The sequence below is a fragment of the Sphaeramia orbicularis genome, chromosome 13, assembly GCF_902148855.1.
Source record: "Sphaeramia orbicularis chromosome 13, fSphaOr1.1, whole genome shotgun sequence".
Lineage (NCBI taxonomy): Eukaryota > Metazoa > Chordata > Actinopteri > Kurtiformes > Apogonidae > Sphaeramia > Sphaeramia orbicularis.
Window position 1 is genome coordinate 6,132,911 of NC_043969.1, and position 25,498 is coordinate 6,158,408.

General features: G+C 38.1%; 1 protein-coding gene across 7 annotated transcripts in view; it reads left to right on the forward strand.

The window, feature by feature from the left end:
* Positions 1–13,547: 13,547 nt before the first annotated feature.
* Positions 13,548–25,498, forward strand: part of tbcela (tubulin folding cofactor E-like a) — a 71,031-nt gene continuing 59,080 nt past the window's right edge. For 4 of the 7 annotated variants that reach the window (XR_003937056.1, XM_030151472.1, XM_030151475.1 and 1 more), the window contains exons 1-3: positions 13,548–13,651; positions 18,289–18,356; positions 24,748–24,918. Coding sequence is in view for 6 of the 7 variants with exons in the window: in XM_030151472.1 (XP_030007332.1) it covers positions 24,771–24,918 (148 nt within the window). In the remaining variant the exon portion in view is untranslated. Of the gene's footprint in view, positions 13,652–18,047; positions 18,146–18,288; positions 18,357–24,744; positions 24,919–25,498 lie in introns of those variants that run through there. The other 3 variants (XM_030151476.1, XM_030151477.1, XM_030151473.1) reach the window with 3 other exon arrangements.

Below are 25,498 nucleotides of genomic sequence, written 5' to 3' on the forward strand. Positions count from 1 at the left end.
TCAGAGAGGACCATTTTGTTGCCTCATTCCATGTTTTTTCTTTTTAAATTCTATTTTTAAACGTGGTGTTTTTAAATTGTATTTATTTTAACTGAATAAATTTTATAATTCATTTTAACAGTGACTTTTCTTTTTTGGTTACACCACGGCTCTTTTAACTTGGGTTTTAATACTTCGTGTTCAATTCGGCCAAATTAGTAATTTATATTTAGAACTGTTATTCCAAACCCCGCCTTACACACTCCCACATTACAAAAAGAAGTAAAGCAAGACAATCATAAAATATGATGAAATCGGAAAATATAGGGAGTGAATGAAGTATAAAGTTTCCTCTTCTCTAAACTGCTGCTGTTTCCTCCATCCACAATAATTTATAAATAGCAAAATATTCATGGGCTTTATTTGCTGAAATTCATCTTGTACTTTTGTAAATCCAACTGTATATGATGTAACTGTTTCATTTACAGAGATGGAGGGTTCAGGGCTGAGGGTTTACGGTAAATGAAAAGTCTTTTCCCTCTTTCAATCTGTTTCAGTTTCGCATCCAGTTGTTTTTCTGGAAGTCCAAAGAAGGCTGTTAGGAATTAGAGAGAACCATTAGACAGTGACATTACACAAGCCTTTCTGTGTAAACCTCAAATTGCTGACATGCTGATACTAACATTACACAGGCCTACATTATTAAAAGTATACACTTTGAATGTTTTACTCATTTTAACTTTATTTATACTCAGTGGCATCATGACAAAGTCCGCCATGTTGTTGATATCTGGATGTTTTTACATTTATTTCTGTTTTAGTACTATTTTTGTACAAAGTACAATCGTATTGGTGATAATTTTATACCGTCAGTCAAGCGCATTCTTCTAATTACATGATGTCAAAACCTCACACTCTCATTAGAGGGGATATGGCTGTATGCCTGTTTTGACAGTGTATTTCTGAAATAGAAGAATATCCATTTCTTTTACAAATATCCATCTATCCATCTATCCACCGCCTACCCGGGACCGGGTCGCGGGGGCAACAGTCTTAACAGGGATGCCCAGACTTCCCTCTCCCCAGACACCTCCTCCAGCTCTTCCGGCTCTGTTTTACAAATATGTCAAATAAAATAGATTTTGTACACTCACTTGTTCTTGAATAGAGTTTTCATCTGCAAGTATAAACTTTAGTGTCATTTCAGACATTTATCATATTCAGAGGTCTTAAATTTTCTAGTGCGAAACTTGATCGTCAAGGATATAGTTTTTTGTGGCAAAAATAATTACAGGGCTCCAAAACCAATTTTTAGAAAACTTTAATTCCTCAAAATATAATAAAAGCTACATTGCAGAAATTTGCTTTTCCTATTTTTGGCCACATATGCACTCTAAATGAGCCTGTCTTCTATGAGTTCCCTGTGTAGTGTAAACTAGAGCTGAGTGGTATGACCACAAATTTCCATCACACACATTTTTTTTTTTTTAATTTTCTACTGGCCTCACATATCTCACAGTACAAGAACTGATTAAACTTCTTTAGTCAAATCAAAGAGAAAAAAATGTAGAATATAAAAGTGTACCTTTTTAGCACATTTCTACAAAGTATTTTTGTGCAAAGCAAACTGAATTTAAGGTTCTATTGATATCATCTAATGACTCTTTAAAGGAAACTTTACTACAATGTGCAGATTAATTATATTAACAGAACTCTAAACATTATGACATTCTTTCTTTACAGTCCAATCTCCTGTTCTTATTCACTTTTCATCTCATCCACTTTTAAATCCTTCAGACCTAGAAACTACAGAGTTGACAATTAAACCATTTTGTTTTATGGATTGCTTTTCTCCCAAGAGTTCAATAGTCTCTTCATGTAAATGGTCTACCAATCTCTTAGACCCAGTTCCAACAAAGCTCAGTAAAGATGCTCTATTGCTACTTAGCAGCCACCTCCTTGATATGATTCAGCTGTCATTATCAACAGACTATGTACCATTGTCCTTTAAAGTAGCTGGAATCAAGGAAGTAGACTTCCTTCAAGCCAGCAGTCTATTTGAGAGGTTCCAGTCAGGTTTTGGGGAGCATCATAGTACAAAAACAGCATTGGTCAAAGCTACCAAAGACCTTCTAACTCAGGGGTGTCCAATCCTGGTTCTCAAGGGCCAGTATCCTGCATGTTTTAGATGCTCCCCATAGGTTCTGCCCATAATTCATGTGATAAAAAGGTCTGTGGTGCATTTATGGTGATTTTTTTTTTTTCCTGAATTTGGGCCTCTCTTGCTTATAAGTAATAGACAAAGCACAATTAATGTCATAAACATGACCAGTATATGTTCACTTTAATTTACTATGAATGCAGGATTTTTCAGTCCTCCAGTGTAAAGGAGTTGCTGTACTTTGCAGACGAAGCCAATTCCCTGAGCGGAAGCAGATAAATGAGTTCTGCTTCAGGGAAGCAGAAAGAGAAGAGAAAGTGAAAGACTGATAAGCGAAAAACATTATGTCACACTGCACAGTGACCATATATGGGTGCCTCCACATGTATATAAAGGAATCCCTTTGTGTAGTGAAGGTAAACCAGCGTAGACTCACAGAGGAGAGTGACCATCCATTTGTCAGTCTGCAACCACAGTGATGAAGACAACCATCATTTTCTTTTTCTGTTGCCTGCTCGTCCTCTGTGTACAAGGTAGAATGGTTTTATGTGTTATTGTTTTTTTGGAGCTAGCATCAAATTTATGTCATGAAGGTTTGACCTGAACTCTTACTGTAGTTTTTTTTTTTTCACCCTTCTTCTTTTCCCACATAATATGGAACAATGGAAGATTACATTTTTAGGCTGTAGTGTGTGATGTGCAAGAATTTCTATCATCCATCCATCCATTATCTTCCGCTTATCCAGGGCCAGGTCGCGGGGGTAACAGTCTAAGCAGGGATGCCCAGACTTCCCTCTCCCCAGACACCTCCTCCAGCTCTTCCGGGGGGACCCCGAGGCGTTCCCAGGCCAGCCGAGAGACATAGTCTCTCCAACGTGTCCTGGGTCTTCCCCGAGGTCTCCTCCCGGTGGGACATGCCCGGAACACCTCCCCAGGGAGGCGTCCAGGAGGCATCCGAAACAGATGCCCGAGCCACCTCAGCTGGCACCTCTCGACGCGGAGGAGCAGCGGTTCTACTCTGAGCTCCTCCCTGGTGACTGAGCTCCTCACCCTATCCCTAAGGGTGTGCCCTGCCACCTTGCGGAGGAAACTCATTTCGACCGCTTGTATCCGGGATCTTGTCCTTTCGGTCATGACCCAAAGCTTATGACTATAGGTGAGGGTAGGATCGTAGATTGACCGGTAAATCGAGAGCTTCACCTCTCGGCTCAGCTCTTTCTTTACCACAACCGACCGGTACAGCGACTGCATCACTGCAGACGCTGCACCGATCCGTCTGTCAATCTCACGCTCCATCCTTCCCTCACTCGTGAACAAGACCCCGAGATACTAGAAAGAATAAAGTGACATCGCCTGGTATGGCGCAGCCAGGGCCCCACCCTGGAGCCAGGCCTGGGGTTGGGGATCGAATGCGAGCGCCTGGTGGTCGGGCCTATGCCCACGGGGTCCGGCCGGGCCCAGCCCGAAAGAGCGACGTGGGCCCGCCCTCCGGTGGACTCACCACCCACCGAGGGAATCATAGGGGCCGGGTGCATTGTGGATTGGGTGGCAGTCGACGGCAGGGAGCCCGACAACCCGATACCCGGACGCAGAGTCTAGCTCTTGGGAGAATTTCTATCAGTTGTGCATTATTCTCTTGAGACCTAAGATTTTACTTTGGGTGTACTTTTGGGTTTTTCCTACCTATTTGGAGACTTGATAAGTATGAAAATTATGCATTGTTTTGTGCATAAATAAGCTGAGTTTTGTTTTGTTTTTGTTTTTTTTTTTTAAATAGGAATAAGGTCTATTGTTCTTTTGTTATGACTAAAAAGGCATAATGAGACTAATGAGAACAACAGGTTTAGTTAATCCTTACTGTATTGTCCGCTAATGCACAGGGTCTCGGGTTAATTTATCCAACTCAGATTGTTTTGCCTGTTTCCTTCTAAAGGCAAAGCAGGTCCTTGTCATAAGTCTTAAAATGATGACATTAAAATCATACCGCATCTTTCAACAGGACAACAAGAGAGCAGTTCTCGATGCCTGTGTGACAGCTTCATCAAGGAGATCCGCCGAAACCTCATCAAGAAAGTAGAGTTCTTCTACCCAAGTGTTTTCTGTACACGTACAGAGATCATGTAAGTAGAGTGAAAGAAGTCACATTCTTTACCTTGTCTTTCTGCTGATTTTCTCTAACATGGGCACTTCTTTTTCCTTCATAGTATCACAACAAATAAAAAGAAAAAGAGAAAGTGTGTGGATCCAGAGTCAGCAGTGGGGAAACACCTTCTGGCAAACAAAGAAAAGTAAGATGAGATAAACTGCAAACAAACACAAACAGATATTTCCTCTGGATGGTCCAGATTATGGCAAGATTTTTATTTTTTTATGTGACAATTGTAGCCTATTATCATCCACAACACACAGACTTCAACTTCTCATTGTCTAACAGATTATTGAATTGGTCATTAATAAAGTCTTTTGCGTAATTTTTATGCAGACTCTTAATGATACAGGGAAGACACTAAATGGAAGAATTTCAAGATAATTTAAGAGTTGGATGCTCTACATGTCCTGGAGGAGGAGTGTGGGATTTAATGTGTGTCCCTTCAATGCATGTACAAATGAACCCTTTTTCTATGACTTTATAGGTCACTTGAAATTTTTACACTTTGAATATCTGATGTTAAATTTTGCAATAACACGGTTGTAGCTTTGGGAGATTTGTAAGAATCCTTATCAGCATAATGTATAATGTACTCGCTCACTTGGATGTTTCAGCAAAAGGAACATCTACGACTGAAAGGGGTGAATATTTAGGCATTAACAACAACAGTGATTTTTCATTCATGCATTTATTTATTAATTTTCTGAACTGAATACTTGAGGGGTGTGGCACATGAACAGCAAAACTAACATCCTCTCAACAATGAATTCTGAAAACATTTACTGCATTACAGATCTTTGTGATATATGTCCAATCAAGGAATTAAATGTTAAAACAAGCTGCCATATTTAGCTGTTTTTACTAACAGCGGAAATATCCTTCCAGGCATGAGAGGAACAAGGCTGTGAGTTTGATGTCTACTTCCACAACCACGTCTACTCAACGACTGCCTCCAGTCAAACAAACCTTTCCATCCATGAGCCGCCAAACCACTGCACCCTGAACTGTAGCCTCTGGGAACACTTCAGGCACCAGAACACTGATGTCATATGGAGCTGCATCACATGTAAAAATACCATAAGTTGAAGGGAATTGGTCTTTCACTACAAGTTTTTTTACTCAAGCACTGCTTTAGATTAGTTTCTGAAACTTTCATCCGTGGTCAAAAAATATTTTGCATCTGCTGGTACCTACTTAATGAAAATTTGTCTCTGTAGGTGTATTTATGTAGCTGTTTATGTGTTATGTTTAAATTGATACCAGTTTATTTATTGGAGGTTAAATAGAATTCAACATGTCTTTCAAATGTAAAAAGTTTTATTATTTAATATGTCAAATATATTTTTCTGAATCCCTGAATAAAACTTTTTTATACTGAACTTCTTTGTGACCTTTTATTTGTTGATTGCCAGTTCCAGTTCATCACAAAGCTGCTGAATGGGGTTAAGGTAGGGCTTTGTGCAGATCAGACTGCGAAAACAATTCTTTCTGATGATTTCTTTGTGCACACAAGTATTATAATGTTGAAAGAGGGCGGGACAAATACAAGCTACAGAAACAGGAAACATGCACATTGTCTGAATCACTTTTGTATCCTGTGAATTGTGCAGCAAAGGTGACGAAGCGAGTGTGTAATGTGGAAAAAAGTATGTTAAAAAATTATATAACTTTGCAGTTTGTGTTAGACAAAATAGAGATTGTTTAGTAGATATTCCCTCTTTTACTTTCATCCTGATTTGAAGTGAAAGGATTGGAAGAAAAAAATTAAGATATAATTTATTGATCCCCCAAGTCCCCCTCAAGTGTGCAGCAACACAAGACAGTATGCATCAAATACAATAGAAAAATTTAAAAAATATATGAACAAGTTTGTTAAAGTGATTAAAGTGGCAAAAATAGCAATAATAATGATGATAAAATAGCAAGCGTGCAGTAGGTGACTTTTTACAAGTGTGAGAGTGACAATGACAAATGCAAAAGACTGCTTAGAGCAGGATATAATTCAAGCCAAGCTGCTGTTGTACAGTTTGATGGCAGTTGGAATGAAGGAGCATCTGAAACGTTAAGTCCTGCACCTGGGTGGGATAATCCGCGGGCTGAATGAGCTGCCCATCAGCCACAGCTCATCATGCAGAGGGTGAGAAGGATTGTCCAGGATTGCACAGATTTTGTCCTTCACCCTCCTCTCTGCCACTGTGTCCAGACTGTCTAGGTCCAGTCCCACCACAGAATGGCTTTCCTCACCAGCTTGTTGAGGCTGTTACCCTCACGAGTCTCAACACCACCCCACCAGCACACTACAGCCAAGCCAAAGTTCTGCTTTCAGAAGTTAAAGTTAAAGTTGAAGTTAAAAATATGAGTGTTATGAGAAGAATACACTCAGTATGTGGAAAAAACAGTTCATTGTGTAGTAAAATAGTCCCTGTCAGTATTTCACTAATATTATATATGATTAGTATGTAACCCATTAGGAACCATGGGTTCTAGATGTGGGAGTTCTTAAAAAAAAATTATCACCACTTAAAACTTTTATAAATAAATAAGTATTTATTTCAGACAACGGTAATGTAGCCTTATCTAATGGCCCAGTTTGCAGCCAGGCTTGGGTCCCAGCTGGATTCCCTGTGTGGCCAGGCTGAAATACCTCTGTTGTGACTAATTTATTTGAGTTTAAACAAAAACAGGCAATCCATGTTGGGTTAAGTTTATATTAAAGGATGCATTATTTATTTATTTTCAGGTATTTCAGTTGATTGTTAATAGAGGGTCATAACAAAGCTGATAATTATTAAGAGAAAATGCTTTAATTTAAATAATTTCAGGAAGTGCTTATATTTTGAAGTCTATCAAACAGGAAGTACCTTTAGATTGTGTTGAAAAAAGAAAAAAATTTTGCACTTTCTAGATGTCAAGTTCCAGTTACTTGTTTGTGTTCTGTAGCTGCAACATGTTTTATAATAAACATGCAGTTTGAGAAGAAACTTGCCTGGTCATTAAACACTGAAACTCCAACTACACCACAACCTCTAGGCATACATGACAAAGCCAGGAGTAAATGCAATGTTCATGTTTTTAACTTCATTTCCCCTCTTGCATCATTGCGCTTCTGTGATTGTAGGGCAATTGTCTTCTAAAATAAGTAATATTGCCAAAAATATTGGTCCTATTGCCAAGATATTTAATGTGGAGACGGGACTATTCCTCAACTGTAGATTTCAAATTGGCCAGGCAAAAACATCTGAACTTGCTAGAAAACTGGAAAGGCTCAGAGCATCTGTGTATGTGTGTGTCAGACACACATACACAGATGCTCTGAGCCTTTCCAGTATTCTGATATAGAAGAATATAGATGGTCAGTTTATTTTACTGCTGCATCAGACTGTTGGTAGTTTAACCTACAGAAAGCATCATACACTATAACATCATAACGTCTGAAGCATTGTTGTCCTGTTATCCATCTATCTCTAAAAAGCTGTTCATGAACAAAAGAAAAAAACAGGTGTATTTTCAGCTTTGCGATAATTTTCCACCTAAAGGTTTATTAAGTAGAAGCGCAGGAACACGTAATTCATCAGTTTGCATCAAAAATTCCCAATCTACGGAGCCCGGGAGGGGACATGAAGAAAAAAGTATTGCGTTATAACGCAATAGTTTTCATATTTGCTTTCTCTTGTTTGAGGTCCGTACATAGTACTTGCGATCCAGTTTGGATCCAACTGTGTCAGGTCTGACATGCCCCCGTGCGCTACACATGTGTAGTTCGGATGACCATAACTCTTTCATTATTCATTCTATTGGAAAAATTCTAACGATTTCTGAATGAAATTCACAAGCGCCCAGCTTCACAGTTGAGGGCAGCTTCATGGATTCAAGTGGATATATGCCAAGTGTTGAGAGAATGGTCTACAAAAGGAGGATGTGCGCATTGTTTAAAAACCCTTTTACTCCTGAGCCTAAAATGGTCCACCCAGACTTTTTTCTCTTATTCTGACCATAAAAAGGTCAGAAAATATGTTTTGAGTCAGTTTTTTTGCCCATGTTTGCAGAACACTTAGAATGTTCAATATCTAGCAGTCATTTATAATTTACTGCTGGTTTTAATACTGTAATAACAGTTTTCAATGAAGAAAAACACAAAAATAGAATTGGATTTTTTTTAGTTTTAGTAGAGTTTAAAGTATATAAATATAAAACCTATTTACAACAAAATGTGTGAGTATTTATCTCTTATTGTGCAAAAACAGAGTAAAAGTGGAAGCTATACTTGCAGTTACAGTTTTTTTTTCCCCCACACAGGACCGTTGTCCTTTCTGTGGCTGCAGAGTGTCTTCATGTTTGAAGGGCTTGGTGGTTCTGCCAGAAACAGTTCTGTCAGTTAACAGGTCTCACACATCCAGGCAGTGCTCCTATGGCAGAATTTGCCCATGGAAAATAGTCTCTTGACACCAAAAGTCAGTTGACTGTCTGTGGTTTTTGGACTCATCATCAGACAGGCCAAAATACACTGGAATTCTTGCCCATGCCTGCTGAATCTGTCTCTCCATACGATAGAATCTGTCTCTCCATACTACAGAATTTGTCTCTTCATACTACAGCAGGACTTCCACACATTTATGAGTGTGCAGGCCAAAACAAACTGGAATACTCCATCTCTACACAGTTGAAACTTACAGAGGAGGGGGAGAACATAAGGACAGGGGATAGATGACAGGATAGAGACAGAGAGAGAGAGAGGGTGGGGGGAGTGGGGGGTAGAGCAGTAGAGAGAGAAAATAAAGGGGGAGTAGAGAGAGAGAGACAGAAAGAGACAGAAAAGATGGAGGAGAGACAATTTTTCAGTGTGCCAGGCCTCCTGACACATTTCAGTGTGTCAGGAAGTCACCATGCAAATTGTTACCAGATACAGGTTTGCCTTCATTGTACAAGGATGTTACCAATGATGTAATGTGCACATACACACAGCATTCACACACCACGTGGGGGTTATCTGTGTGTGTGTGTGTGTGTGTGTGTGTGTGTGTGTGTGTGTGTGCGCATAAGATAATTTCAGTGCCCCCAGAAGTTGTTTCAGTGTAAGCGCAAAACACTGCTGTCTGTCTTGGAGTACTACTTGCGGTTTCACTACGGTGTCAAAATACATGTATTTGGGTAGGAGTCCTGAAAGTCGAGAAGTTGTTGTAGTTGATATTGAGCTAAATATTTTTCCTAATTTGAAGAGAACATTATTAAATGTGCAAATGGTTGCCCAGATCCACAATCTGTCACTATGGGGCACATCATCTGCACATAAATCTTATTAATTATTTGCCCTGCTTTTATTTTGAAAATTAGGACAGAAAGACGTTGGCAAAATGGCACAGGCGCGTTGACCGCGGAGTTTTCTTTATTTTCTTAAATGTTTAAAAACTTAATTATTTTGTGATCTGGAATATTAAATGTTTCTGATAAATGAGCTCCACTCAGCTCCCTGGACAACTGGATATCACTTTTCCTAGACAACATGATATAAACCTGAATATTAATTCTGATTATTCATTCATTCATTCATTCATTCATTCATTATCCTCCGCTTTATCCGGGGCTGGGTCGCGGGGGTAACAGTCTAAGCAGGGATGCCCAGACTTCCCTCTCCCCAGACACCTCCTCCAGCTAATTTTGATTAATTGATTCATTTTGAGTTACCATCCGATTACAATGAATAGACTTCCGGACGTGCTGGAAATTCTCTCTCTCTCTCTCATATGGCCCTCATATCCTTGTATAATGAACTGAAATTCATTATACAAGGATATGTATTTTAATGAACTAACTTCCTGGCGCACTAAAAAACTGTTTCCTCACCCTTTTTTCTCTCTCTCTACTGCTCTACTCCCCCCCGCCCCCACCCTTTCTCTCTGTCTCTATCCTGTCCTATCTATCTCCTGTCCTTATGCTCTCCCCCTCTTGTGTAAGTTTCAACTGTGTAGAGATGGAGTATTCCAATATATTTTGGCCTAAATATATATGTGGAAGTCCTGCTGTAGTATGTTGCTTGCTGTGGTCAATACCCCTTTGCTCCTCACTTCTGCCACTCCTCACTTCTGCCACTGCTCTTTCTCCTGAAGCTGCCTTGTCTTTCTCGTGGCCTGTTCCACCCCTCCCACCAACTGTGCCAGGATCTTGTCATGTTGCCACCAGTACTTGCCATCTGCCAAACTTGAGGGACATGAAGACAGGACATGTTCAAGGTTGGCTGGCCTTCCACAGAGAGTGCAGCTCAGGCTCTCTGTCAATCTCCATGTATGGAGATTTGATGGAGTAGGCAAAACATCATCGATGGAACACAACATGAACTTGATCCAGTGTCCTTCCATGTTCTTGTGTTCATGTGCTCTACATTGTATTGGTTGTTTTTCTGTACGGCATCTGTTAGTTTTGCTGACTTGTAGAAATACATCTGTGGTATATCATAGTAATTTAATTGAATTGTTTGTTGTTTTTGTTTGTTTTTAACCTCCTCTTCCCATTTTCTCATTCAAGTGTTTTCTAGTGCTCACCAGGCTGACACTGGAAATAAGAAAATTTTCTTAAACATCTGCAACTATTTTATGGTGACTTTGAAATGATTTATCACCATTTTTCATTTTATCAGATTTTCCAGGAAATTGAAGAAAAAGTCACTTTTTTGGCAACAAATGAGTGTCTACAACCACCACTATTTGTCACACTCCATGGGTTTTTACTGGAGAATCAATGTTGTAGAAGATGACAGTATTTCCACATTCATAACAGAGCCTCTGAATGTCCAAATGGGTCATATGTAATGATCAAGAAAAGCTGAGAAATTACATTTTACCTGAATTATTTATATGTATTGATAGGATTAGTGATTCAACAGTTAAACATTTTATATCTGTAGATGCTTATGGTCAGTGGTGGTTATTTAGGTCTTTTAGGATTAAGGTTTTGCATTTCATAGCCATTTCTCTAAAGTCCTCTCACAAAGGGTTTCAGACTGATCAAATTTTATGCAATCTTCATCAAACTTTGTGTGATTTTATGATTGTGACTGTGATTTTTCCTTTATTTTGGTTTATATTCACAGCTACAATCACATGTTTAAATAAAAGTTTTTGCCTCTGAAACTCTACTTCAACATCTCATGACTATTCCAGAATAAACTAAAAAGAAGAAAATGAAAATATAGTTATTTTGTTCCACAATATTAACCATTTTGGTAATAGTTAGATAATTTTTTGTTTGTTTGTTTGTTTGTTTTTTGTCTTGAGTACAAAAATGCTGGAGAATTGTCTACATTTCTGACTCCTCATGTGATCTGCTTCTGGGCCTGGAGTTGCTGTTGTTCCACTTCACGGCTGCAAGTGGCACTGTTTCATAGTTTGAGTCCAATTCCATTTTTATTCCAAAGTGAAAGTTCACAAGAGGCCAAAATATCGACTCACCTTTTGTTAGGATCACACAAATAAACATTTGGGGGTTTTTGACGCAAATTTTAAATTTTTTTATTTTTGAAAGATATATTTATGGTACAATATCAGTGGTCAGTGTCTGAGCACATGTGTCTTTTCATATTGTCATTAATCACTTTTATGGAAATCTATTATTGAACACTTATAGAACAATGTATTTTTAATTTCATAAAAACTGAGCCTGAAACAGTTTCTCTTTAATCATATTTGTGGATGTCACAGTGTAGATGGCATTATCAGAATCTTATACTATATTATATTATAGGGGTATTAAAAGTGTGCAGCATGTTATGTTCCTTTACTTTATTTGCTCTGTATCACAATTGCTTTAATTGTTCTTGAGATTATGTATTTATCTATTACTGAACTTTTACAGATTTATTGTGCCCACAATCTCATTTGCACTAAACTTGTTCACATGATGACAATAAAGTCTGTTAAATTTTATTTTATCATTGGTAACATATGATGTACGGAAATGATATTGTTATGAATGTATATTTTTTTCAAATGATCAACTCTACCTACATTATATATCTTGTTATATTGTATTATACTGTAGAAAGTTATTATTTTTTGTGGTGAATACACATTGCAGGAGAAAAGTGTTCATGTATTTGTCAGTGTTAGCCTTGCAAATAGTGGGTTGTAGTTGTTAAAAATGCTCTCTTCTACATGTTTACCATATAGGCCTACAGTGCTAGTCAAAATTACTGGAATACTTGGCACTTTTAAAAAGTTTCATTTAGGATTTTTTGTTTGTTTTAATTGGTCATTGAAATACCCATAAAACAAATGAAATATGTACAATGTCATCATTATACTTTATAAACCATACAATAGAGCCTGCATAAAGAGATTTAAGTAATTTTTGTCACATAAAACAAGCAAGGTCTATTTCACTGTCAATGTCACACAATCATGTTTTGGTATTTGTTGTGCTCAGAGCAGCCATCTGCAGGTTTCATGAATATCATGGAGGCAAAAATGGTCAGTATGTTGATTTAACTGCCTCTCTAGTTGCTCCAGCTCCAGGCTCTGCAGGTACCGTGACACCTGCAATCACCTGGGGTGTGGCTATAAAGCCTGGGACGCAGCTCTCTTACTCTCTCTCTCTCCCTGTTCATTTGGGCTGTGTTGCTGCACAGCCCAGACCTTTTATTTTCCTTGGTTCTTTCAGATGGTTTTTCACCTAGCCAAGTACGGTGATTAAGCCTTGGTTGTTTTCCTTTTGCACACATTCATCACATGCAGCTCCACTCATGCAACACCTCACGTTCACACTGATAACACAAATGGATCTCTCACACCTTTTGTTGATTTGCAGTATTATTTTGAGCTTGACCATTTACAGTAAAATTTGTTTAATCATTCTCTGTGTGTTTGGTCCTTTTTGTTATGGCACTGAGCCAGGACATGACAATGTTCAGATCTGTCAGGTGTTCTATTAATTTTGTCCACCACTGTATACTTGTAATATTTTCAGATACATTTCTCTAATTTTGTTTGTGATCTAAAAGGAACTAGGAACTGCAAGTTGTTGTTTTTTTTCCCCACGTGGTATTATTTTCTCAGAGCTGTTGAAATGTTTTCTGGTATATCTGTTGGTTCATCTGAATCTTAAAATATGATCATGAGCATAAACACTCATAATGACATCAAGGTTCTTCTTCCCACTCTCCTCACATATATAAATATATGACTATAACCAACAAATTAAACAGACACAAAAAGATTAACTGTAGAAATGTAAGTGTGTTTTCAAGTGATGTATTTTTTTTAACAGATACGTCGTCGTTTCCAGCAGTGACGTCACTTCCGGGATGTAGAGGAGAGGAAAATGACAGCTGGTTTGTTTTCATCAACAGGGGAAATCCAAAGTAGATATTGAAGGTATGTGGAGGGATACCTGTTCGTTCTGGTTGTTTTTGGCATGTGCTGTGAGCGTATTGTCATTTTTTTGTGAAAACATACTCGTATCCTTGTGATCTGCAAACCCTGTCGGGCTCCATCGAGCTGCTGCTGCTGGGGTCAGATTCACTGTTGTTGATCCTGGACTGGACCAGGTCTACTCCTCGGCTCTCAAACACCTACACTTCGCACGTATTATTCACTTTAATCATGCAGTTTTGTGTTTGCTTGCGCTAAAGTTGTTGAGAGAGATATTAGTAATGTCCTGATACTGTGTTAGCGCTTCGATTTTTTTTTTTACTAAAGAAGCCAGACTCCTTTCGGAAACTTATCAATTTTATAATTTTCACATGTTGTCGGCTGTTTTTTTGCTTGTTAATACCAACAGATGACTTGTTTAGAAAGGCACAGAGTCAGTATCAACTTCGGCTGAGGACTAATTGGAGAAATATCAGATATAGAACAAAACATCAACTTTTATAATCGATGCACTCGTTGTTCATACGATGACTATGAATAGCATTGACGCTTCTCCGTAACCGGCCAAATAAAACTCAGAGTAGGAATTTCTGTTTGATGGAAATACCTTCCTTATTCAAATGTATGCCGAAAGGTACATAGAATTACTTGATTTATAAACTCACTTCCCTAAAATTACTCAAATATCAGCCTAAATGGTATTTGGTTCAGCACATGCTCCCCAGCCAATAGATCCAATCACAGCTAATAGCGCATTGTGTGTGTGTGTGTGTGTGTGTGTGTGTGTGTGTATATATATATATATATATATATATATATATATATATATATATATATATATATATATATATATATACACACACACAGTACAGGCCAAAAGTTTGGACACACCTTCTCATTCTTTGCATTCTCTTTATTTTCATGACTATTTACATTGTAGATTCTCACTGAAGGCATCAAAACTATGAAAAAAAAAACTACAACTAAAAAAACAACTACATGAAATGAATCAACATAAGCTGCACTAATATTCTGCATACAAAAATGTAAACTATACATGGTTAGCATGCTTTATGTCATTGTAATGAACAATGTTATGGAGTCTCTGTATTGATGTCTCATGTGGGCTGTTTGCTGTCATGCTAAAAGGCATATTTTAACTTCAATACAAAAAGTCTTTGTAATTCAGCTAGTATTCTAACATTTGTTTTATTCAGAGCACTAATTACTTACATTTCGATAACAGTTGAGTACTTACCAAAAACTGGAGTAGAAATGGGGAAAAATGTTTTTTCTCTGAGGGCACCTAAACCACTGAAGTTTTTTTCCAACTTCTCCTGAGAGCAGCAGGCACATGTCACACATATGCTTTGATAACTTAATATTGACAAATCTGATTGGCATACAGTAAGAAATATGATTTATGTAACAGGCAGCTTCATTAGAAGAAACATGAATCAGCAAAAATGGTGATGTAGCTTTTTTAAAATTTGACTTAGAAATCACAAGTGGGCGTATATGGTATGTGGGGTTAATAGGGACGTTTACCCCACTTCTGTTATGATACTCACATACTGCGATGCTGTTCCCTGTATTTTAAAGTTCAACACTAACACTGACTTCATCGTATTTATTGAATTAACCATGTTTTGCCAACCACCAAAAAATACAATAATACAAATATCATGTATGTATTATGAATTAGCAGTGTGTAGAGCAATACTGAAAGAGCAGTGTTTCATAACATTTCCCTTCCTATTGTCAATTCCCAGACTAAAAACCTGATATACAAACTTACAAGCTGGGGTTATTGTGTGCTCAACTGGTAAAAGCAGGCATATTAGAAAGTAACTACATTATCAGAATCTAGTCAGAATAATAGCCTCTTCTCTTGCTGCATGCAAGATCCTGTGAACTATGACTGTGGCCAAAAGTCAAGTGGCCTCTGTGTATGTGCATGCATACTGTACAGTACAGGCCAAAAGTTTGGACACACCTTCTCATTCTTTGCATTTTCTTTATTTTCATGACTATTTACATTGTAGATCCTCACTGAAGGCATCAAAACTATGAATGAACACATGTGGAATTATGTACTTAACAAAAAAGTGTGAAATAACTGAAAACATATCTTATATTCTAGTTTCTTCAAAGTAGCCACCCTTAGCTCTGATGACTGCTTTGCATACTCTTGCCATTCTCTTGATGAGCATCAAGAGGTAGTCACCTGAAATGGTTTCCTAACAGTCTTGAAGAAGTTCCCAGAGATGCTTAGCACTTGTTGGCCCTTTTGCCTTCACTCTGCGGTCCAGCTCACCCCAAACCATCTCGATTGGGTTCAGGTCCGATGACTGTGGAGGCCAGGTCATCTGGCGCAGCACTCCATCACTCTCCTTCTTGGTCAAATATCCCTCACACAGCCTGGAGGTGTGTTTGGGGTCATTGTCCTGTTGAAACATAAATGATGGTCCAACTAAACGCAAACCCGATGGAATGGCATGTCACTTCAGGATGCTGTGGTAGCCATGCTGATTCAGGTTGCCTTCAATCTTGAATAAATCCCCAACAGCGTCACCAGCAAAGCACCCCCACACCATCACACCTCCCCCTCCATGCTTCATGGTGGGAACCAGGCATGTAGCATCCATCCGTTCACCTTTTCTGCGTCGCACAAAGACACGGCGGTTGGATCCAAAGATCTCAAATTTGGACTCATCAGACCAAAGCACAGATTTCCACTGGTCTAATGTCCATTCCTTGGGTTTCTTGGCCCAAATAAATCTCTTCTGTTTGTTGCCTCTCCTGAGCAGTGGTTTCCTAGCAGCTATTTGACCATGAAGGCCTGATTCACGCAGTCTCCTCTTAACAGTTGTTGTAGAGATGTGTCTGCTGCTAGAGCTCTGTGTGGTATTCATCTGGTCTCTAATCTGAGCTGCTGTTAATTTGCGATTTCTGAGGCTGGTGACTCAGATGAACTTATCTTCAGCATCAGAGGTGACTCTTGGTCCTCCTTTCCTGGGGCGGTCCTCATGTGAGCCAGTTTCGTTGTAGCGCTTGATGGTTTTTGCGACTGCACTTGGGGACACATTCAAAGTTTTTGAAATTTTCTAGACTGACTGACCTTCATTTCTTAAAGTAATGATGGCCACTCGTTTGTCTTTACTTAGCTGATTGGTTCTCGCCATAATATGCATTCTAACAGTTGTCCAATAGGACTGTCAGCTGTGCATCAACCTGACTTCTACACAACTGATGGTCCCAACCCCATCAATAAGGCAAGAAATTCCACTAAGTAACCCTGACAAGGCACAGCTATGAAGTGAAAACCATTTCAGGTGACTACCTCTTGATGCTCATCAAGAGAATGCCAAGGGTGTGCAAGGCAGTCATCAGAGCTAAGGGTGGCTACTTTGAAGAAACTAGAATATAAGAGATGTTTTCAGTTATTTCACACTTTTTTGTTAAGTACATAATTCCACATGTGTTCATTCATAGTTTTGATGCCTTCAGTGAGAATCTACAATGTAAATAGTCATGAAAATAAAGAAAATGCGAAGAATGAGAAGGTGTGTCCAAACTTTTGGCCTGTACTGTGTATATATATATATATATATATATATATATATATATATATATATATATATATATATATATATATATATATATATATATATATACATACACACACACACACACACACACATATATCTATATACATATATATACATATATATATATATATATATATATATATATATATATATACACACACACACACACACATATATATATATATATATATATATATATATATATATATATATATATATATATATATACACATATACACACACATACACACACATAAATATAAATAATATATATATATATATATATATATATATATATATATATATATATATATATATATATATATGTATATTCTGGAGACTTACGATATTTTGTGTATACGGCAATATCTGACTGAATAATTTTGGGGAACCCATTTGAGAAAATTCAGTTTTGGCTGTCCACTGAAGAGAAGAGAAGAGAGGAGAAGACTTTATTGATTCCCACCATGGGGAAATTACAGTGTTAACAGCAGTAAAATACAGATGGCAAAGTGCAGACAACAGGCAGAACGTTCAAGAGTGAAAGAGGAAATAAAAAAGAATATCTGCTATTTATTTAGGCCTATATTATTTGTAAAGGAGTGCCTGCTATTTATATTACTTATTGTAGAAACAAGTATCCCAATTCAACCTCTAACAACTATAAATGTATACTTACTATTGTAAAATGTGTACTTTCACTTATATTGACATCGGCAAATGAATAGCTAAGCAGAGACTGATCTTTAGATCTCTGCTCCAGTGTCATGTGCTGAGGTGACCCTGGTCCTAGACCTCTCTATTGTGGCCTGTCCAGAGCTAATCCTGATAGGTGGGACCCACGTTTCTTCTATGGACGTCTGTCAGGGTTGCCAGCCACTCTGGAGTAAGATAACACTGCTAGTGCCAGAGCTTGTCTCTCATTTACCAGACTGAGAGTTCCAGCTAGTGTGAAAATTAGTTTTAGTGATAGAAGTAACATTTAAGCAGATGTAAAATGTTTTGGTTTACTTGTGATTTCTTCAACAGGCTGTCTAAACAGAAACAGAAGACATTAAGCAGTGACGTTGGTCCGATCAAAAGAGACGACTCTTCAGGTGAGACATTTTATGGATTTGTCTTCATGGTGGTTAAAGCCTGAAAGAAACAAAGCAGATTTATGAACTGAAGAGGAACAAATTGCTTCCATGCATTACCTCAATTTACTGCAGTCCATTTTTGTCAAACAGATAATGTAACAGGATCCTTTTGTTTATTATTTCAGCAAAAACCACTACATATTTAATTCTTTCCTGCACTGGATGCCACAGCAAGGGTCTGCCCACCACACTTTTAAAAATACACACAAAAACATTATTTTAATTATAGACGCTGGGTTGATGAGTGAGGTCAAAGGTGACTCCTTCATGTGGTATTTTATTCTGTAAAATTTTTGCATGAAGATAAGCATGCATGTTACTGTTTCTTCAGCGTATTTAAGGATATTTAAATAGGACAGTGCCTCTGTGGCATGCTGATGAAGAGCTGAGGACACCTCCTTGTGTCCCTCCCTGCTTCCATTTCAGAGGCGATTTCTCAAAGACTGCAAGGGAAGCTCAGCTTCCCCTAAAATAACAAAAATTAAATGGTCAAATATGTACGGTTGTGTTGACATTTCATTGACTACAAATGTGTTAGAACACGTTCATCTCAAAGACGAGTTTGTTTAGAATCCGCTTTATCACAAATCAACGGACTCAATGTTGTTAACTTCTCATACATTCCCGTTGCGCTGTTTTCTCATACGATCTATGGTCAGTGCATTTTCCCATAGACGCTCAGCGTCCATGCAATTCAATGGGACTTCATGGAACAGTTTTTTCATTGCCTCAAAACTGGACGGTAATTGGATAAATGCCACGATGTTGTCCCGCCCCTGGACACTCAGCGTCTCTGGGGGTGAATGGAGCTGTGGGGGGACCTCGGCTGGGCTGGACGCTGGGTTTCCATGTGCTGATTGGAGGATCAGTCGAAAGGCCGAATCCTGTTTGATTGACAGCTCTTTTGAGATATACTCCTTCACTTGACAGAATTCAGTTTAATACCGTTGCACATTCTGCTTGTGAAATCGAGAGAGAAACCACCACGAAATTACTTGTTCATTTTTGCACTGTCAATAAACAAATACACAAATCACAAGGAACAGAGGGCCGAATTTATGTTTCAATAACTTGTCAATGTTTTTTGATGTAAGCCGTCAATGAGCTTCCCCTCTCTGAAAGACAAGCAGCCGCCACTGTTCCATTTCCATTCTGTAGCTCTTGCACAAGAAATGCTGAGATTTATCAGACTTGCCAGTTTTTTGCCATTAGGGAGAGATTAGCACTGTACTCTACAACATAGATGTAAGAGGAAAAAAAGGAATAGATGATTGATGAAATAGGTTTTTATTACCTCTGCCAAGGTGGTTATGTTTTTGTGGTTTGTCTGTCTGTCTGTCTGTCTGTGTGCAAGAGAACTCAAAAAGTTGTGGACGGATTTGGATGAAAATTTCAGGAAATGTTGATACTGGCACAAGGAACAAATGATTAAGTTTTGGTGGTGATCGGGGGTGGGATGGGGGGGGGCATGGGGGCCCACTGATCTGCCTTGGCGGAGGTCGGCGCTCTCCGAGTGCTTCTAGTTAGAATTTGTAATCAAACTGCAGATTCCTCACTAAATTGGTTGATTACTTGTCCTTGTCATTTTCTCTAAGTGTTATAAAAATAGAATACCAAAATAGTAAATGCACAACACATTAGGGCCATTGTTTGACAGATAAGTGGTTAAAGGGATGGTTCAGAGTTTTTGTACAGAAGCAAAGTAATATACTAGTATAGGCATGACCAGCGGGAAAGAAACAACAACATAAAAACACCTATACATATAGATGTTTGAATGTTTTATTCACCCATGTGTGCGTGTGTGTCACCCTAATATTTTGTATTAGTTCTTAATGACAATGGTGACAAATGATTAAATAAAAGAAACAAAAATTGGCTGATTTTGGTAAAAACTCAAAGTCAAACATACCTAAATTTGAAAAAATCCCATTTATTAACAAGGGTTGTGTTTAAAAAAAAAAGGTTTTTGTTCCTTGGTTGAGGTTGTTTTTGCTGTTTTTCACCAAAGACTAAATGGATATAGAGGAAATGGAAAAATTGTTTTCAAACAAATACTGACAAAGAACAACTAGCGCGTTGGCACGTGGGGATACACAGATTCTAAATGTGGTAGTTTTTATGCTGTTGTGTGTTCGTGCTTGCTGTACCACATTTGTCCAGCAGTCACCATCAAAGTGTTCTAGATATAGCAATGAGATTGCGAGGCTGTTGTTTTTCAAAATTACTAATGTCTCTCAAAAATATTGGTCCTATTAACTTGCCATTTTCGCCAGTCTGTTCCTTGACCAAAAATACATAAGTATGCCAAACTGCAGCAGTTTGCTCTTTCCGGATTTTGTGTGAATCCCGAGACACATACAGTACAGGCCAAAAGTTTGGACACACCTTCTCATTCTTCGCATTTTCTTTATTTTCATGACTATTTACATTGTAGATTCTCACTGAAGGCATCAAAACTATGAATGAACACATGTGGAATTATGTACTTAACAAAAAAGTGTGAAATAACTGAAAACATCTCTTATATTCTAGTTTCTTCAAAGTAGCCACCCTTAGCTCTGATGACTGCCTTGCACACCCTTGGCATTCTCTTGATGAGCATCAAGAGGTAGTCACCTGAAATGGTTTTCACTTCATAGCTGTGCCTTGTCAGGGTTACTTAGTGGAATTTCTTGCCTTATTGATGGGTTGGGACCATCAGTTGTGTAGAAGTCAGGTTGATGCACAGCTGACAGTCCTATTGGACAACTGTTAGAATGCATATTATGGCGAGAACCAATCAGCTAAGTAAAGACAAACGAGTGGCCATCATTACTTTAAGAAATGAAGGTCAGTCAGTCTAGAAAATTTCAAAAACTTTGAATGTGTCCCCAAGTGCAGTCGCAAAAACCATCAAGCGCTACAACGAAACTGGCTCACATGAGGACCGCCCCAGGAAAGGAGGACCAAGAGTCACCTCTGATGCTGAAGATAAGTTCATCTGAGTCACCAGCCTCAGAAATCGCAAATTAACAGCAGCTCAGATTAGAGACCAGATGAATACCACACAGAGCTCTAGCAGCAGACACATCTCTACAACAACTGTTAAGAGGAGACTGCGTGAATCAGGCCTTCATGGTCAAATAGCTGCTAGGAAACCACTGCTCAGGAGAGGCAACAAACAGAAGAGATTTATTTGGGCCAAGAAACCCAAGGAATGGACATTAGACAAGTGGAAATCTGTGCTTTGGTCTGATGAGTCCAAATTTGAGATCTTTGGATCCAACCGCCGTGTCTTTGTGCGACGCAGAAAAGGTGAACGGATGGATGCTACATGCCTGGTTCCCACCATGAAGCATGGAGGGGGAGGTGTGATGGTGTGGGGGTGCTTTGCTGGTGACGCTGTTGGGGATTTATTCAAGATTGAAGGCAACCTGAATCAGCATGGCTACCACAGCATCCTGAAGTGACATGCCATTCCATCGGGTTTGCGTTTAGTTGGACCATCATTTATGTTTCAACAGGACAATGACCCCAAACACACCTCCAGGCTGTGTGAGGGATATTTGACCAAGAAGGAGAGTGATGGAGTGCTGCGCCAGATGACCTGGCCTCCACAGTCACCGGACCTGAACCCAATCGAGATGGTTTGGGGTGAGCTGGACCGCAGAGTGAAGGCAAAAGGGCCAACAAGTGCTAAGCATCTCTGGGAACTTCTTCAAGACTGTTAGGAAACCATTTCAGGTGACTACCTCTTGATGCTCATCAAGAGAATGGCAAGAGTGTGCAAAGCAGTCATCAGAGCTAAGGGTGGCTACTTTGAAGAAACTAGAATATAAGATATGTTTTCAGTTATTTCACACTTTTTTGTTAAGTACATAATTCCACATGTGTTCATTCATAGTTTTGATGCCTTCAGTGAGGATCTACAATGTAAATAGTCATGAAAATAAAGAAAATGCAAAGAATGAGAAGGTGTGTCCAAACTTTTGGCCTGTACTGTACAGTATGCATGCACACACACAGAGGCCACTTGACTTTTGGCCACAGTCATAGTTCACAGGATCTTGCATGCAGCAAGAGAAGAGGCTATTATTCTGACTAGATTCTGATAATGTAGTTACTTTCTAATATGCCTGCTTTTACCAGTTGAGCACACAATAACCCCAGCTTGTAAGTTTGTATATCAGGTTTTTAGTCTGGGAATTGACAATAGGAAGGGAAATGTTATGAAACACTGCTCTTTCAGTATTGCTCTACACACTGCTAATTCATAATACATACATGATATTTGTATTATTGTATTTTTTGGTGGTTGGCAAAACATGGTTAATTCAATAAATACGATGAAGTCAGTGTTAGTGTTGAACTTTAAAATACAGGGAACAGCATCGCAGTATGTGAGTATCATAACAGAAGTGGGGTAAACATCCCTATTAACCCCACATACCATATACGCCCACTTGTGATTTCTAAGTCAAATTTTAAAAAAGCTACATCACCATTTTTGCTGGTTCATGTTTCTTCTAATGAAGCTGCCTGTTACATAAATCATATTTCTTACTGTATGCCAATCAGATTTGTCAATATTAAGTTATCAAAGCATATGTGTGACATGTGCCTGCTGCTCTCAGGAGAAGTTGGAAAAAAACTTCAGTGGTTTAGGTGCCCTCAGAGAAAAAACATTTTTCCCCATTTCTACTCCAGTTTTTGGTAAGTACTCAACTGTTATCGAAATGTAAGTAATTAGTGCTCTGAATAAAACAAATGTTAGAATACTAGCTGAATTACAAAGACTTTTTGTATTGAAGTTAAAATATGCCTTTTAGCATGACAGCAAACAGCCCACATGAGACATCAATACAGAGACTCCATAACATTGTTCATTACAATGACATAAAGCATGCTAACCATGTATAGTTTACATTTTTGTATGCAGAATATTAGTGCAGCTTATGTTGATTCATTTCATGTAGTTGTTTTTTTAATTTTATGTGTGCAGAATAAAATATTCTGACTTCTAAGCAGAAATTCACTGATGCTCCCTTTAAGCCCACCTGCTCCCATTGAGCCCACTTGAATGTGTTTCAGTGGAGATTTTCTCCCTTTTGTCTTTTGAACCATTTCCTCCCTAAATTTGATGTCACCTAATCAATCAGCTCCATAAATCAGATAATTAACACCCCTATTGAAATATCAGTGACGTTATAAAGGTAAATTCATTTTGGATGAATTGACCTATTACATTCTATCCAAACATTGGCAAAAATTGAAAATCTGTACAAAGAAGGATGAAAGCCATCAAAGACTTGTTAGTGTAAGGTGCACGATTTGGTTTAACATTTCTTTAATGTTGGTCCACTATGATTTTGTTTGTTTTTAAACAGTTTTTCATTCATTCATTCATTCATTCATTCATTCATTCATTCATCTTCTGAACCCATGCAGGGGGGTGCAGGAGCCTATCCAAGCTACTGTGTTTTAATAATGTTTTAAAAATCAATTAAAGCAGTTTGGATAATTCTAAATACTAAAATTGACTCTTATTATTCTTAAAAAATTCATATTGAACATGGAAACTGTTTTTCTTCCAGTCCTTAGGTCTTCAGAAATCTGTATAAAAACATCTGCACTTTGAACCAGCTGACTGGACCAGAAATTTGGGCCAATTCTAAAAGCCAATAGTACAATGTAGGATAGAGATACAAACAAAATGACAACGCATATTGAACAATGAAGTGTTAAAGAAAAATTTCCATTATAATTTTGATTTTGTTCATGAATTGTTTTCTTTCTGCATTCCAAAGAAGACGTGTTGTAAGTTTAGCTTTTTCTGTGTTGATATCATAGTAAAAAGGCTGATCAGGCCTGATTCAAATGCTATTTACAGGCCAGAGGAGAGGAGTGGAGAGGAAATGGAAACACCTACTGAGAGCTAAGAAATTACAGATTTTAAAAGAACAAGTTTGGATTGTTAGGATTTTAAAATATATTTATTTATTTATCTATCAATAAATCATGAAGTAGGCTTATTTGGAACACCCATAGGCCAGACTTTTGACATACAGTATGATGATAAATTAAACAATAAAAACATTAAAAATTAGTATAAATTAATTATTCACACTTCAAATGAGAGATTAGTCTATCATTTTAACTCAAATGTTCTCACATAAATTTGGGTGGTATATATTAAAAATGTCTGAAAAGCAGATTTGGTGGGTTTAATAGGGACATTTTGCATAATTCATGTAGAGCGTATGTATCAGAAAGCATTTTCTCATTGTGCAAACACACATGTGATGATGTTTTGCATTAGCTCATGTATGATTAATAGCTAATCATTGTTTTCTGTACTGTGATGCAGCTAACGCCCAAAGTGACAAAGCCATGGAGCCATCTGAGTACACTGAGGGGCGCACCTTTGTGGAAGTGATCAGTGAAAAGTACAGTCCTGAGAACTTTCCGTACCGCAGAGGACCCGGGATGGGGGTGGTGGTGGTGCCCACGGCAGGCTCTCAAGGCTCCCCAATGAAAGGTGAGCATAAGATAAATGATGGTTGGGTTTTAACAGAGTGTGTTGTAATGTCCAGTTCACAACAGTGCATTGGAGTCTGCCTGTCCTGCTTCAATTAATTTTCCAGAAAGCACTCTATAAACCTGCACAGACAAGGCCTTTAATTACATATGAATGTTGTGGAAGTTATGGGTTATTAATGGAAAGATGCAGTCATCATTCGGGAAGGTTTCATTTGAGAGGTAATACTAGTTAATTTGGTAAAATGTGATGTAATTATTTGAATTCCTTTATTAAAGTCTTTTAGTAAAGTGCCTGTGTAATAATATCGCTTCTGTTTAACCATTAAAGACCCATAACTATTTTTGTCAAAACTTTCAAATTATTTATGTTGTCTTTCTCAAGTAATTTATCACCATTTATTACAATATTATCCCCTGCATTTTGCATTTGTCAGTGACAATCAAGTATTTTCCTATATTTAATTTACTGACCTTGTAGTTGTACATAAAAGCTCAGAGTGAATTCAAAGTAGGGCTGCACGATTAATCGATTTTGAATCGAAGTCCGATTTTTAAATTATTTTAAAAAAGGGAAATCG